Source organism: Pangasianodon hypophthalmus, chromosome 1 (assembly GCF_027358585.1).
Source record: "Pangasianodon hypophthalmus isolate fPanHyp1 chromosome 1, fPanHyp1.pri, whole genome shotgun sequence".
Taxonomy (NCBI): domain Eukaryota; kingdom Metazoa; phylum Chordata; class Actinopteri; order Siluriformes; family Pangasiidae; genus Pangasianodon; species Pangasianodon hypophthalmus.
This window is the reverse complement of record NC_069710.1, coordinates 5,635,742-5,652,886: the sequence shown is the minus strand read 5'-3', so window position 1 is coordinate 5,652,886 and position 17,145 is coordinate 5,635,742. Positions and strand designations below refer to the sequence as shown.

The window sequence follows — 17,145 nt, the reverse complement described above, 5'->3', positions numbered from 1 at the left end:
AGAGAATGAAAGGGAGAGGGCAAGAAGAGAGTGGGAGAGAGAGAGAGAGAGAGAGAGAGTGTGTGTGTGTGTGTGTGTGTGTGTGTGTGTGTGTGAGAGAGAGAGAGAGCGAGAGAGAGAGGCCACACACTGGTCCCTGAGTAAGTGGCCAGCACAGATCAAAGAGCACGGTGAATAATTTACAGCAACAGCAGGACTGCAGGGAGAATCAATGTCCCTTAACTAAGAGATGGATTTACAGCATATATGTCCCACCAGGGGGGCGTAGAAACAGACTGGAAAAAAAATGCAGTGGATATGAGGGGTGATTGCACCTTTGTATGTTTAATGATCATTGACATTATCTTAATGGATCATTCTCAATCAGTGATACATGCTGATACATCGAACATAGTAAAACGAGTTTAATATATGGTATGGTGTGTCAAAGACAGAGTTGGCGCTAAAAGACGTTAAAAGATGCTGAAAGGCAGACATTTCTCTCCAAGCTGTGTTTATGGAATAATTTATAAAGGGTACACCATATTGCTGATATGTTTGCGTACACGTATGAGTGATTTGTCAGCCACCGAGTGCATTATTAATAGCTATCAATAGACAGTAGTGAGCAATACTTTTAGCAAAAACGCTCCCGTCAGAGTCCAGCTGACCTTCAGCAGAGAGAGATTTCAGCTTACTGCCACCCCCAGATAAAAACCCTGCTGCAAGGCAAAATGTCAAATCACCCTGAGCATAAATCAATAGACAAAGTGCTAGTATGGAAAAAGGGAAAAAAAAAAAAAAAAACCCTTCAGTAATGTGCCTTTTGCTGGCGGCATTTTGGAGAAAAATAATCCCCTGATTGCTGGTCAGCTGGTTTATTATTCAGCATGGGAAGAGAAAAAACCGTAATAACAAGCTGATAAATATGAAATAGTCCTGGTAGAAACTATAGCACAGAGAACCTAGCACCTCATGAGTTTAAGGAGGAGAAGATGTGACACAGAGATTTAATTTCCAGACATTCTTATGCTTGTGAGATTTTGATTTCCCATTTTGAAATTCTGAATAATGATTTAATTATCGAAAACAGAACCCCCAAAATTGGTCGACATATTTCAGCCCTTCAGAAATATTGGCACCCTTCATAAAAATAACCGTTACCCAAAAATTCAAATTTCCACTTAAAAAAAACAGGAGTAATGATTTCTCTTTAGTTCTAATGAGAATGATTTTTTTGTTAGAACATTTTTATTTTAAATAACAGTATTTTCTCTCAAAAATAAATTTGTCAAACATAATGATACGATTAAGGAATATTTTAGATAAATAAATGCAAATAAATTGTCATTCTTGAAAAGTTTTCCCTGAGATTTTTATTTATTTATTTATTTATATATATATATATATTTGGGGTTGCACACATGTAAAATCCATTTAGTTTTGTAAACTACTTCTAATCAAACATTTCAATAAATTCATACAATGTCCCTGCTTATTTCAGCTAAAAATATTACTCATAATATTACTCATTTTCTTGAGGGGTCCTATAATTCTGGAGGGCACTACACATTGGAAAAAAAGCCTACATTTGTAATTATTTTTGAAGTATTATGTATTTTTGTAATTATTTTATATTTATTTTTTAAAAAAATGAAAAACTAACCTTTCAGGTTTAAGGATTTAAAATACTACCTAAATATTGATGAACAGTCTTGCTGTGCTGGTATATACACACACATACACACACACACACACACACACACACACACACACACACACGTATTCACTCACAAGTTTTGCCTTGTGTCTTCCACCAGTCTAGCTGATTTTCCTCTATGATATTTTGGCACAAGTTCAGCCACAACTCCAACAGCAAATTTTCTTTTTCAAATTTTTTTTCTATTTATGCCCCACTTTCTCCCAGGTGAGTTGTTGGAAATTGCCAATAGATAATTCTCCCCATACACAGCAGCTACCAGCTACGGGGTTCGAAGGTCAACACATGCTTCCTCTAAAACATGTGAAGCCATGTGAAACTTCTGCTGCCTGACAGAGGACAGAGGAATGGCATCCCTCCTCCCCAGAAAGCAGGGCCAAATACGCTCTCTAGCACACAGATGACTGTGGTATTGCCGAAATGTGAACTTATATCCTAAAGATAGGGTGAACACTTTACTGACACACTACTTCAGAGTGGGAAATCATTTTCTTCTCACTAAATGGAACCCATTGGACACATGGGTTCAAAATGAGATTGCACCATAGGCATGGTATAGAATTCAAAACAGGGCGAAAAACTAAATCATCATGTATTTTAGCATATAAAAATGAACTGAAAGAGGAATTGAAGCACAATGCTGAAATAATATGCAAGGATGGCATCTAATAGCTTTGACAGGCCATGATTTTATGCATGTCTGCTTTGTCTGTGTCAATCAAATTTACATAAGCAAGACGCTTCTACAAAATTTTTCAGTCAAGTTAATTTCTGGAAAGCTTGCCAACGCTGTTCTAATTTCAGAGAGATTTTCCCAAGTTGCTGACAACGAGCTGCTGACCGGCTATACATGTTGAAGAAGTTGTGAGGCAGAGAAGGTGTGATTGCATTTTAAACAGCTCCGGCAGCAGCAGGGACAAACTGCGAGCAGGTTGGGCAGCTCTCAGCGCAATCTCTCTCAGGCTGGGAGAAAACTCTCGTCTCTCAGCACCTGATCACACTTTAATTAAAGTGTGTGTTTCGCCGGCTGTCTGCCTGCAAGCTTCCCTACTTGTAAAGTAATAACCCTTACTGTGATTTCTGCTTCAACATAATAGGGGAGAGAAAAATGAACAAATTAATGACATAAAAAGGTAAAGGCCAGACATTATGTGAATTAAAAAAAGTGGCAGTAAAAGTACTATTGGCCAATAATAAAGGAGATGAAGGTTATTTCATTCAGCATACTGGGCAGAGCTTTTAGCTGTTGAATTCCCCTGAATTCCTCTTAGAAAATGGTGAATCAAGCCTCTTGCATACATGCAATGATAATGAGGAAAATAGACACACAAAGCCGAATAAAGTGAGATGGATTAAAGGGAAAAGAACGGAAGATAAAAGAAGAGTAAGAAAGAGACATCTGCAGAGAGACGACAGAAAAGTTTTGTGACCGTGAACATGAACACTTACTGATCCTATAACCCAACTTTTGGGCATGCACTCTCTTTGCCAGGAACTGTCCTTCAACCAGGGCTCGAATTTCCACCTCCAGGGTGAAGGCAGCTACCTGTACAGAACCAGAACACAAAGACAGGCTTTAAGGATGGAGACAGGGCTGATCCTTGCTTCCACAAAGCATTCTTTCACTGCTCCACTGTTCCCACAGAGGAGCTCGACAGCAGCAGTGACCTCAGCTCACGCCACAAGGCATCTCTAAATCCGTTGCCGTTGAGTAACACCAGCCTTTCACACTGATCCAAGGGCAGTTTTTAAGGTTTGTCTGAAAATGGGTGGGATTACACTCAGAGTAGTGGATGGAGGTCTCAGATCAGTGGAGAAAGGGTAACTTCTACCCTGAGAGAGATCATCTCAGCAGTTCACAGAGAGTACAAGGACAGCATGGCCATAACTACTGGTGAAGAGAGTAGAGATGAACATTGCTACTAATGGAAATTCAAAATAAAGAAGAGTCTTTTAAGAAGATAAGTAAAAGCACCTCATTAATGTTACATATCTTTGGTTTTTTTTTTAAAAACAAGTATAAATCAGAAATGAATACATTATGAAGCAAAATGTTTCATGATTTCGAATGTTAAAATCTTTGTGATTAGGATCTGTCATTAAATAAGGCAATAAACCACTCAGGGCATGCGTTACAGTGATTTTATCATGTTTAAGAGCTTTTTTTTTTACTCCTAAAAGTCCCTTATTTGTGACAAAATCATTGTAACATGTCCTTAAGTAGCTTATCAAAAGTAGTTTTTATCAAAAGGCGACAAAAACAGTGAGTTTATATGTAATATATTATTAATAATATTCGCAATGAACAATTCTACCACCACGCAATGTAGTCTGTTAACAGTAAGTTTTGGTTGCTAAGCAACAGACAAAGATTAGCGTATTCTATAGACATAACAATGGCTTAAGTGTTACAGTTTTACTGATTCAAACTGAATACAGAATTCAGTTATTGAAATGTATATTATATATATAAAAACCTTATATATATATATATATAGCAAGGATTTTACAATGGCTTCGAACACAGCTTATTTTCTGTCTGATCAGAACCATGTGGGTTTGTGAGATGACATAATAATAATAATACATTTTATTTATAAGTATTATACTGATTGACAGAGGCATCGCCCTGGCAACAAAAACAACTTGTGAAGTGCTAGTACTAGAAAAGCGTGTAGGAACGGCACTTCAACAGCACTTTGGTTTTTACATTTCGTGTCATGAACATAGCATGGAGTTTTGGTGCATTTTGTACACAGTCCTTATAGTGTGGTATGATTTGTGTCCACTGCTATACTCACCCGTCTAGCTAGTTTAAAAAGCTACAAACAGCCTGGCATTTTAATGTGCAGCAGCAGTGTGGATATTGAGCCCAGTTTAATAAATTAGACTAAAATGAGCTTTATTGTCGTCTCATTTAACTGCCTTTAATCACACAGTGAACAGCAGCTTATTAGCCATTTTTAGGGTCATGCCTTTTGCTGGTGAAGCTCAGCAAGATCAGATCCATTTTGTAGTCAGCATTTTCCATTTATAACAGCATGAGATCTCATTATACGTATGAGAAAATGTCTTGGCTTTTCGATGTGCCCATGTATCAGTAATAAAAGTAAAAAATAATATAAAAATGTGTTAATTAGAGAGAATAGTTTTTTTTTTTTTTTTTTAAAGTACTAGAAGTAGATCATTAAAATCTCAGTCTTAGAATAAGCAGAGTGGCTGCACTAATAAAACATTTAAAAATGTTAGGAAAACTACTCACCATTATCACACAAACACTAAAACAATGTACAAAAATAGTAAAAATTCTAACTAGATACAGTTTCACTTATTAATTATGATTATTAATTATGATTGTTATATAGTGGCAGTCGACTTAATGTCACTTGTGCCAAATATAAACCAAAAATTCTGCCATTTTTGTGTCATCAGTTTTTTTGTCATTGAACTGACGACACAAAAATGGCAGAAAAAATAAAGAAATTCAAAAATCTCTTCACTAAAAACCACAGACACTAACGATTACCACTAATTATCAAACTGAGCTAACAGGGGCTTTAACTGTTACCTTAAATGTTTACTATGTATTGCAACCATAACATGATTTAATTTAAAGGCGTTAAACTCCAAAAGTACCTACTTTTTTATCATGCTGATCAAATCTATGAATCCCGACTGCTGGAGGTGTGATCTCTACGGCATCAAAATAAATTCCTGAAAAGTGACAAGCCAAAAAAAAAGCACAGCATGAGAATGTAGCTGATTGGACCTAATTCATTTATCACTATCCATTCACAGCATGGCTCCTGTGGGACTGTGGCATCGCTCAGTAGGGCACGACCACGTCTGGCCCAGATTCCTCTTAATTAAATCAGCGAATGATGTGCAAAGCAAGCATGTTTATCAAATTACTCCTAGGATGCACTTATAATGACTGATGTTTTTAATCAGTAGAACAAATGATGTGGAAGGACAGGCACCTATGTTTCCATTGTTCCCCATGGGGCTGGACCTCAGGGCAGTGGAGAAATCTTCCCAGGATCCTCCGGCACACTCGTTACGGATCCTTTCTCTAGTCAGAGAGCCGTTCTTATAGCTGAGAAGAAGAAACAGGTGATGGGTTAGACCTGAGGCTGTCCAGATGAACGCTGGTGCGTAGATATGGAGTTACAGAACTGTGAAAGAAATTCAAAAATATTTTCGAAAATAATTAAATGAAAGGTTGCGAGATCTCAACAAAGTAGAAAATATTTTTTTTTAAATATCATTTATATTTAATAAAATATTTGTGACCATGTTCTGCATTTAAAACTGTATTAGTTCTCTCAGGCACTCTGTGGTGCAGTCTTGAAACAAAAAAAAAAAATTTTTTCAAATCAGCTGGTAGGTTTTTCTAAACATCTTGGAGAACCTGCCGCAGTTTTCCAGCAGATCTCTGTTCTTGCTTGCTTTAAATTTTTTTAATTGCTTTTTAATTATTTGGAAAATGAAGAAAAATGACATTAATGAGGAACATGTGAAATAAATATCCAAGGAAAAAGTGAAGGTTTCTAGAACAAAGTAATTTTTTCCCAAATGTATTAAACAAAATTAGTCTGATTAATCCAAAACAGATGTTGGAAATATAAATGCATCTGATTATGGACTTCCACCATATTTAATTTTTAAAAAAACTCCCTTCACTATCTCTTTTTGGGCCATTTTTTTTCTTCCTCTTGGCATATTTTTCACTGATGAACTTTAAATGTCAATCAGTCAACTGTAGAGAAATGTCCTCTGACCCCTTAGCCAGCCAAAATGGAAAAATGATCCGGACCAAACAGTGAGAAAATAAAGCATGATATTTTACCCAGATATGCATGTTGCTATACTTAGATATGCACTGCAGAGTATCTGGAGAAAAAAAGCTTGCAATCAGTGTTTGCAATCAGTTTCGTGTTTGTGAGTACACACATATTTAGCGGTCATAACGCTGTCTTTATCCCATCCAGTTGAGTAGCACTTAAATAAAAAAATATACACCGATCATCCATAACATTAAAACCACTGACAGGTGAAGCGAATAACATTGATTATCTCATTACAATGGCACCTGTTAAGGGGTGGGATATATTAGGTAGCAAATTTTGGAATCAGGAAAAATGGGCAAGCGTAAGGATTTGAGCGACTTTAACAACTACGAAAATTGTTCAGGAATGGTATGAAGAGCATGACAAAGAGTTGGTGCTGACTTGGCCTCCAAATACCCCAGATCTCAATCCAATCGAGCATCTTTGGGATGTGCTGGACAAAGAAGTCCGATCATTGGAAGCCCAACTCACAACTTACAGGACTTAAAGGATCTGCTGCTAATGGCTTGATGCCAGATGACCCTCAGAGGTCTTGTGGAGAACACAAGGCACAAGAGGGACCTACAAAATATTAGGCAGGTGGTTTTAATGTTATGGCTGATCAGTGTGCAACAGCTAATGTATTTCAGTCATGATCATTAAGCTGAAGGTGAAGGTGAAGGTGAAGTGACTTGTGGCCAAGTATGGTGACCCATACTCGGAATTTGTGCTCTGCATTTAACCCATCCAAGTGCACACACACAGTAGTGAACACACACACACACACACACCGTGAACACACACCCGGAGCAGTGGGCAGCCTTTTTTTGCTGTGGCGCCCGGGGAGCAGTTGGGGGTTCGGTGCCTTGCTCAAGGGTCTCACCTCAGTCGTGGTATTGAGGGTGGGAGAGAGCGCTGGTCATTCACTCCCCCACCCACAATCCCTGCCGGACCCGAGACTCGAACTCACAACCTTCAGGTTGCAAGTCCGTCTCTCTATCCATTAGGCCACGACTACTACTACTACTACTACTACTACTACTACTACTACTACTACTACTACTACTACTACTACTACTACTACTACTACTACTACTACTACTACTACTACTACTATATAACTGCTATAACTATATATACTGCTGTAGTTATAGTTTACATTTACAGGAGCCTACATACAGTATAAGCTCCACACAAAACACAAATGCAAAAAATGCTAATATTGTGCAATAAATGTGATACTAGATAACAAATGCCACTTTATGAAATTAATTTATGTTGAAACCCACAATAGTGATGACTGTCACTGCTCGAGCCAGACTAGGCTGCAATGTTGGGTGAACTACTACAGTTTATTGAGTGGGTGTGATTGGGGGGAGGCAAATTTGTGAATATAAATTAAAAAGAGCAAAAGTAAAGAGCAAAAGTAAAAACAAAAACAAAGGGCATAAGTAAACTTAATGTTAAAAATATGAAAAAGTTATAGTTGATTAATTATTCTCAATGGGTGGCACAGATGTGCAGCCGGTAGCGTTGCTGCCTTACAGCTCCAGGGTCACCGGTTCAACCTTGACTGAACATGAATGAATGAATTAGTCCATAATCGAATAATTCTTCTCATTTGTATTTGCAATATCCCATTTTAAGATTTTAATATTTAATACATTTGGCACAAAACAGTCTCCACTCCTATGTGCAGGCCATAAAAAGTGCATAAATGCATACCTTGAAAAAACAAGTTAATCAGCAGTATGCTTCTATAGGCTTTTATTACCCACTGTCAACAGCCAAGGACCGTGAAGTAAAAACAGGGAAATGGGCTAATTTCAAGGGCCATTTGGGTTGAGCTGATGAAGAGAAAAAGCAAAAAGAACAAAGAGACTATGCTGGCATAGAAAGTGGAAGAAGGCTAGAAATTGGAAATCAAATTGACTTCTACAGGTTCAGATCAATGGAAGAAATCTAGATATATCTAACAGCGCTACTGTTCATAATCTGAACCTGCAGGAAGGGCACTTCATCTCTTTATACATAGGAATCTTTCTTCAGAGTACCAACAAATACAGTAAAAACTCTAAAAGTTACCATATGACTGCTACTACATATGGGAATAGCAGCTATCATATTGCAATCTTTTCTCCAGGCAGCATGAGTGTGACCTTTACCGCTACCTCAAATTGCAGCTAGCTTGGTAATTCCCTACAGCCATTCGTATAGTTTTAGAGCACAAAGCACTAGAGTTTCATGTCTGTTACATACCTACAGAGTTTCAAGAGTCTTCAGAAAAGAGCCATTCAGTAACTCAATACACATAACCATTATACTGGGGATTTAAAAAAAAAAATTGTTATTTTCCATCTCTCTCTCTCTCTCTCTCTCTCTCTCTCTCTCTCTCACACACACACACACACACACACACACACACACACACACATTAAATTCTTGCACAACCTTTGGAGTCCATGCCAGCTTAAGTGCATACTGTCATTAAAGTGAAAAGGTGACTTACCAAATACTAAGAAACTCTGATATTCATGTGAATATTTCAAAAATTATACTTTTTACTCAATAATATAATCTTATATTACAATAGAATACAAAATACAAGCATTTTCACCAGCACTGTTGGATCCCACTGTGTGTGTGTATATCCCTGTGTAGAAATGATAATGTATTACAATGAGTGCATCAATATAATCCTGTGATTTGCTTTGCAGCCTGAACTACTGTCAGAGCTGCTGTTTTAGAAAATTATAAACACCTTCTGACCAATTGGATTATAATTGTTTGAAATCCCTTAACAGACTTGGTCCTCCCTGCATCACTGTTATATTCAGACTGAATTCCACTCCCAAGTCTCTGAAATCTTCAGGTCTGTTACTGTTCCATGGTCCTGTCTAAAACTCAAGGGTGACTGTGCCTTTGTATTTGCTACCCCGAGGCTGTGAAACATCTTACAGCAAAACATATTTTATAGGTTGGCTTTTTATTATTAAAAGTGACTATTGTGTTCATTGGAATATTACTGTATATATAGCATTTTATAAATGAACTTACTTACTAAACACACATATGTATAGCGGTATTTGTAAAGCACGCCGATCCACTCAAGTGTAATGCAGAATAATTTTACCAGATCAGAGCCATGTAGGACAGGCAGTCTACAGGGTTGCAGAAGATGTGTCCCTCCACCATCGGCCTGGGTTCTTTGATCCACAGAAACACAGTGTCACTCGTGCCCAGGCTCACCTGTGTGACAGAAAAAGCTCAAATTAATCTCACAGCTGACCATTTATGTCAGTAACCTGGCAACATGGTGACATATACAGCCTCTGAAGCAGATTTCATACCATTTCCTTCAGCTAACTGCGTAGCTATCAAAAGCAATGACTTATAAGACGACTGGCATAATAGAGAGCATAGGCAGCAGAGCATCAAGGCAGTCTTGTCTTTTGGACACACCCCATGTGCTGTAAACCAGTAGTTAAAATGAGGAAGAGGACACAGGACTGGAGCTCCAACAGCGTTGCTTTATATGAGCATATATTAGCAGAGCAGAGATCTTGTATTATAATTGGATGCAAATGTAAATCACTTAACTATTCAATGTGATAAATTTCGCTGACAGAAAACCACTAGAGGGATTTCAGATGGGTGGCATCATCTTTAAGAACAGTGAAGAAATATGCATAGTGCTCTGATTTCTCTCTTTTATACCACTAGCAAATATGAAACATCAGAAAGATGTCACATTTAAGGCAGGACCTCAAAATTATGGAAGTAGACCTGTATGCAATGGAGAAGACTATTGGTTTGGCTGAGTGTTTACAGTCTAAATACATCAAAAAGCAAAGCCTGACCACTTGATAAAATGACAAATTGGCATATTCCTTGCAAAATGTTATCAAAAAATGTATTAAGCCTCCAGGCACAAATACTAAAAGCTTTATGTCTGGAAACCTGATTGTGGTTTAAAAGCCTAACAGATACACTAGAAATTTGATTTCACATCACATTTCCACATTGCTGAGAACGGCATCTATTAGTACAATTTAATCCATATTGTTATCACATTGTTGGAAAGAAGGACCCCTGTGTATTCCCAAGTCATACATGGTATTCCTTGGATAGGCTCCAGACCCACTGCACCCCTGACCAGGATAAACAGGTTACTGAAGCTGAATGAATGAATTTATCTCTTGTTCATGACTATCCATCCATCTTCCGTACCGCTTATCCTACACACAGTCGTGGGGTATCCTAGCGCTTTTCCCAGGGGACTCAGGGCACAAGGCGGTGGCACCCTGGATAGAGTGCCAACTCATCGCAAGGCACAATCACACACACACTTCCAAATTGTCACACACTACAGACTTTAGAGATCCCAATCAGCCTACAACGCATGTCCTTGGACTGCAGTAGGAAACAAGACAAGACCTAGTGGTGCTTTAGAATAAGCTATGCAGACACAGGTACTGAAGTGTAACCTGTGAGCTTATGTTCATCAGTCAGATTGAATCAATTGATCACATGCTAGAGTGAAACACAACTAGCAAAGAATATGAATAAGCAAGGAGCATTCACACTAATCCTGTCCATGTGGGAAAAGCTGATGGAGGAAGGACACAGAGGTCAAATGAAGTTCTTACATGGACTTCATACGTAAAGGATATGTGGGATGAATAGGCGGATGAAATAAACAATCAGCTTTATAAATGATGAATTGTGTCCAAATTCCATGTTAATGCACTATATAACCAAAAGTATGTGGACACCTGATCATCATGCCTATATGTGCTTGTTGAACATCCCTTTGCTGCTATAACAGCCTCCACTCTTCTGAGAAGGCTTTCACTAGATTTTCCACGTAGTTATGGGAATTTCTGTTCATTCAGCCAGAAGAACATTAGTAAAGTCAGGCACGGATGTGGGGCGAGGAGGTCTGGGGTGCAGTCAGCGTTCCAGTTCATCCAAAAGGTGTTCAGTGGGGTTGAGGGCAAGGCTTTGTGCAGGACACTCGAGTTCTTCCACTCCAACCTTGCCAAACCATGTCTTCATGGACTTCGCTTTGTGCACAGGAACACTGTCATGATGGAACAGGTTTGTATCTCTTAGTTCAGGTAAAGAGAAATCTTAAAGCTACAGCATACAAAGACATTCTAGACAATTGTGGGCTTCAAACTTTGTGGCAACCGTATGGGGAAGAAGCACATATGGGTGTAATGGTCAGGTGTCCATATACTTTTGGCCATACTGTGTATCTGGTACTTAATAAAACTGAACAAGTTTTATTAACAAGTACTCTCCTAACTAGATCATTTTTCTATTAGTTTCACTGAATAATTCATAGAGGTTACCGAACCATACTCTTTAAGAAAAAGAACTGAATAATAAGCTGCAAGTTTTAGGGACTGAAAGTATAGCAGCTGGTCATCTATTCAGATATTCCCTCATTTGTGAAACATGCAGTCTAAAGGTATTCCTAAAACATTTGCATTTTATATATCACCTTACTCACTCTCCTAACCAAATAAAGCTGAAGTCCATCTCTCTGAGAAATTGGGAGACGCTTACCGCTATATCTCCCTCCTGTAGGCGCATCCCTGCTAGAGATCCTGAAAAGGGAAAATCAAATTACTTATACAGAGTTATTTCAAAACTGTCGCAAGTGTGGTATTCATCTCTTTCAAATTTAGCTCCTTTCCCAAATCTTCTCCTTTATAAAATATTATCATGCAGGGACTGATAACATCCCAATGAATGCCATCAATCTAATATACAGTCCTGGCGATCAAAGTGATGCCGACAGATGACAGTGAGGGAGGGAAAGTAATCATGTTTCTAAACAGACTCTTACTGTAAAACACAGTGTTGTAGCATGTGTGCTAGGCTGAGATTTCCAGCTCAAACCACAACGACTATCTGTTCCATGGTTTAATTTGGTTGGCAGAGTGAACGTGGTTAATATTTAATCATGAGTAGTCAGTGCTGTTTTTGGTTTCTTTGCAGTGAAAAAGGGGATTTAGTCCGTCTCTAGCCATGATATATACAGGGACCTTCTGCATCTGAGACGGATGATCCCATAAGAGCATTTCAATACTTCAGCACGAATGCTGCTGTTCGTTTTGGACTACAGACATTTATTTCCAGCGTTCAAAGTGCAGTCAGTGCATTAACTCATCTTATAGAGTAATGCTCTGCAATCATTATTCACCTCCTCCACGCTTACTTCACCGCTCTGTATTGTGTGAAGCATTATACACCAACACCACTGTATGTCAGCTTTAACACAGGCAGAGCTGTCGTACATTACACACTCTAACAATATAAACACAGCAAAATCTTCCAGTGAACACTTGAGTTTCGCCATACATACATAAACCCTATTCTTTTTCACCATTCGTTGTTTGAACACTCATTTCCTTGAACACTCATTTCTCATTGACAGTAACACTGTATGATGATATGACAGAGTTTATAATACATAGTAGCAGTACTGTAAAGGTATGTATCACTAATACACCTATCACATACTGGTGAAGCTCTCTGGCAGGCTGGGCAAGATGTCATAGTGGATAGACACGAATGACGGTTGGCATAAGGCGTAGTTTTATGGTTATGACTGCAAATTAGGGGAGGGGGAACTATTAAAATCTGGAGTAATGAGGTGAAAGAGGCAGGCACGTGGCCAGAAGTGAGAATATGCCCTCTTCACATCACATCCCTCATTTTTCCACTCACAAGCTTGTGAGGTTCAAATCCTGCTTCCATGCTGTTTAAAATCCACCCCAGTCACTATAAAACCTCTTCCTAGACCCACTGATAATTAAATGTAATATAAAATCAAATAATATAAATTAAATATCTTTCAAACATATTATTATTATTATTATTATTATTATTATGGCAAGATAATACAGTGTGGCTGCTAAATTCCATCCTTATAAAACACAATCAACAAAAGCAGCCCAAATTACATTCCAAGCCCAAGGCCATTTATACCAGCCAAATGTGATTAAAAAACAGCCCCGTCGGATGGGAAACCACCCAAACTGGCAAGGCTGCTCATTGGAAGCCTCCAAGAGGATGTGCTGGGGGAGGGACAAGTAATATGATGCAGTTTCAGTGCCATCTAGCGACTGTAAATCCTCTCTGAGTAGTGTGAGAAAGCCAGAGGACATACAGTAAGTATAAACTGAAAACCACTGCAGTGTACCCAGGATAGTTTAAATACAGTACAGCTCTGACACTATACCAATTATGGAATTATTTTGCATTACTGTTCAACACCTGACTGAATGTAGGATTTTGAGATAACATTTTGAACTAAAGGCTGGATTAAAACATAAGGTGGTATTATATGACAGCAAGGAGACACTGTGTGTTTGTATTATGCCTACAAACTGTTACATAGACATACAGTTAGCACCAGAATTATTGCCACCTTTGGTAGTGATGAGTTAAAATGGTTATTAAAAAAAGTCTATGGAGAATTTGAGATTTGAAATGAACATCTGGTTGCCTCTGCCAAGACCATCTAAAACATACAGCCAAAAAACATGATTCAGTTACTACAGAAACAAGCTCTTAACATGGTCATATGAGTCCCCTGACCTAAACCAGAGTAAAGACCTGAACAGGAGTGTTCACAAGAGAGGACTGAGGACTCTGGAGGATCTGAAGCGATTGTGTATTGAGGAGTATCTGAGATACCTTGCACTGTATTCTCCAGTCTCATCAAGCACTATAGGAGTGCCGTTATGTTGACAAAGGGAGGTTGCTCAAAGTGTTAAATACAGGGTGCCAATACCTGTGACACATGTTCTTGTGTTTTTGTTATTCTTAGAATAAATTTACTTTCAGGTGATTTAGCTATTTAACCACAAAGACCTTTTTTCACCACTTTTTAACATACACTATATGGCCAAACATATGTGGACACCTGAGCATAACACCCATATGTGGTTCTTCCTCAAACTCTTGCCACAAAGTTGAAAGCATGCAACTGTATAGAATGTCTTTGTATGCTGTAGCATTACAATTTCCCTTCAAGGGGCCCAAACCTGTTCCAGCATGACAATGCCCCTGTGCACAAATCAAGGTCCATAAAGACATAGTGTGCCAAAGTTTGTGTGGATGAACTCGAGTGGCTTGCACAGAGCCCGACCTCAACCCTACTGAACACCTTTGGGATGAACTGGAATACTAATTTCATGCCAGGCCATCTTGCTGAACATCACCCGGGTCACTATACCCCGGACTTTTTGTGCTCTTGTGGCTGAATGGGTGTTAATCCCCACAAAATTTAGTGGGAAGCCTTCTCAGAAGAGTGGAGGCTCTTAGAGCAGCAAAAGGGGAACAACTTAATTTTAATGCCCATGGTTTTGGAATGGGATGTTCAATACTCAGGTGTCCACATATATTCGGGGAATGTGAATGGTTAAGATGTTGGACTTCTGATCGGAAGGTTGAGAGTTCGAATCCCAGTACCACCAAGCTGCCACTGCTGGGCCCCTGAGCAAGGCCCTTAACCCTCAACTGCTCAGTTGTATAAATGAGACAACTGTAAGTTGCTCTGGATAAGGGCGTCTGCCAAATGCCATAAATGTAAATGTAATGTAATTTCCATATAGTGTATCTTTATCAATTGTGTGCCAATAATTCTGGAGCTTACTGTTTATCACTGTACATTTATAGCCCATGTAGAGATGACTATCTCGTCCCAAACAGAGTGCTCCCCCTTTGTGCTTAGGCTGATCAAACCCATTCCTGAGTATTTCTATATTACTATATTTAGAAATATAGAGTAAGTACATATTCAGACACTACTGAAGGCCTGGATTAGTTGGTTCAGGTGTTCAGGTGTGTATTTTTTGACTTACCAGGATTGTCTCCAGTGAAAGCCACCACTTTGCAGTCTTCTGGCATCCCAAATCGCTTGACAAAATATGGAGAAACAGAGCCCTGGGAGGAGACATGAATATTAAATATTAAAAATAGCAGTCTTATATAAATAACATGTCTTTCTTGCTGTACCCTAATGTAGAATGTAGGTTTCATAACCCTTTAAAATACTAGCACAGCAAAGGCCACAGAGTAAGCTGGAAGAATACACAGTAGTGTCTTTGTTTCAGCATGTCTACACATTTACTACCAGAGAAAAGTTTAAAAAAAAAAAAAAAAAAAAAAAAAAAAAAGGACCAAAGGAAAAAGTAATACCAGAACTGCAGTGGGTGGTGTGGGGTTACCCAGCTTCTCTGCCAGCTGAGGTGCAGTGGCTTTCAGACATGACTCTGACCACTTTTTAGTGAAGATATCCATTAAATTCATCCCTGAACCTTAAATCAGAGCAAAGATTAATACATGTAAACAACCACTCCTGCTTACACCTCACACTAATCCCTCAGAGTAAAATGCTTGCATCAATTTTTTCTCTTTTAATAATGCATAAACTGAAAAAAGAGCACGTCCATGATCAGTCATCTAAACTCCCAAATCCCAGTTGAATAAGGCAGGAGGTTTCATGAGAAAAAACATCGATCTTCAGACTGCTTTGGTAAGGTGATATAGAGTCAAACACATATAGAGTCAACCACAGCAATGCTGAATTCTTGAATTTGTTTGGTAAGCAGCTCTGACAATAGTCCTGGCTGCAAATCACAGGTATATCATAGCGCTTGTTCTAACACATTATCACTTCTATAGTAACAGCTAATTCACAGGGACTTATACGTTGAATACTCCACATAATCAAAACCTAATAATAAGCAATTTTTAAATGTCTTATTATTTTTTTTTTTTAAAAAAAAAGGAAAATGTGTACTTGTTGATCTGGTAAAACTTTCTGTAAGATGTGTTATGTAAGATGTATACAACCTCAAGTTTTCATCTCACTCTTGACATTGACTGTTAATAGAAGAAATCTGATCACACTTCTAATCTAATCACAAAGGTACTGGATAAACATGGCACTGCATATTCTTCCTCCAGCTTCTTTTCATCATATCACCACCACCTTATCTTTCTAACCAATTCAAACTAATGATAAATCATAATGACCTAGAAAACTACACAAACTCTAGGCTGATTATAAATTATAAAAGAATCATTTCTGACTTTGCTAGAAAATGTATGTAGTAAAAAAAAAAAAACATTAATAATTAGACTAATATTCAAAACTGTAAACTTCTGAGAAAAAAAGCAAAATAATAATAATAATAATTATAGAAAGTCTATGTTAACTTACCATCACTGTAGTCAATAGCTGCATAATCACCGAGAAAAAGAGATGCAGCAAAGCTACTGACCAGTGAGATTTTCTATCAAAATCAATTATAAATAAAAAAAAGATACATTGATTTAGATTTAATATACTCTGTTTATATTTGTGGATGCAGTTATTATGCATTGCTGATAGCTTACACACCTCAGTCTCATTGTATCTGTCTCGCTGTAACTGGTAGATCTTGGCAATCTGATTTGCAGTAAAGCGCTAAAAGCATTAATGAAAAAAATAATAATAAATTACAGGGTGAGGGGACACTTTGTTCAATTTGGTCAAAACAAGCCAGGTTTAAGTTTTGAATTTCTGGATCAAATCTAATCAGATACCTGTAA

At 38.1% G+C, this 17,145-nt stretch overlaps 1 protein-coding gene across 4 annotated transcripts in view; it reads right to left on the bottom strand.

Annotated features, from left to right (window-relative positions):
• Positions 1 to 17,145, bottom strand: part of xylb (xylulokinase homolog (H. influenzae)) — a 51,548-nt gene that overhangs the window by 26,937 nt on the left and 7,466 nt on the right. For all 4 annotated transcript variants that reach the window (XR_008302168.1, XM_053236289.1, XM_034309070.2 and 1 more), the window contains exons 7-15: positions 16,955 to 17,020; positions 16,775 to 16,847; positions 15,748 to 15,866; positions 15,411 to 15,492; positions 12,103 to 12,143; positions 9,662 to 9,777; positions 5,680 to 5,795; positions 5,340 to 5,413; positions 3,149 to 3,245 (exon numbers count right to left, since the gene is read on the bottom strand). Coding sequence is in view for 3 of the 4 variants with exons in the window: in XM_053236289.1 (XP_053092264.1) it covers positions 3,149 to 3,245; positions 5,340 to 5,413; positions 5,680 to 5,795; positions 9,662 to 9,777; positions 12,103 to 12,143; positions 15,411 to 15,492; positions 15,748 to 15,866; positions 16,775 to 16,847; positions 16,955 to 17,020 (784 nt within the window). In the remaining variant the exon portion in view is untranslated. The remainder of the gene's footprint in view (positions 1 to 3,148; positions 3,246 to 5,339; positions 5,414 to 5,679; positions 5,796 to 9,661; positions 9,778 to 12,102; positions 12,144 to 15,410; positions 15,493 to 15,747; positions 15,867 to 16,774; positions 16,848 to 16,954; positions 17,021 to 17,145) is intronic.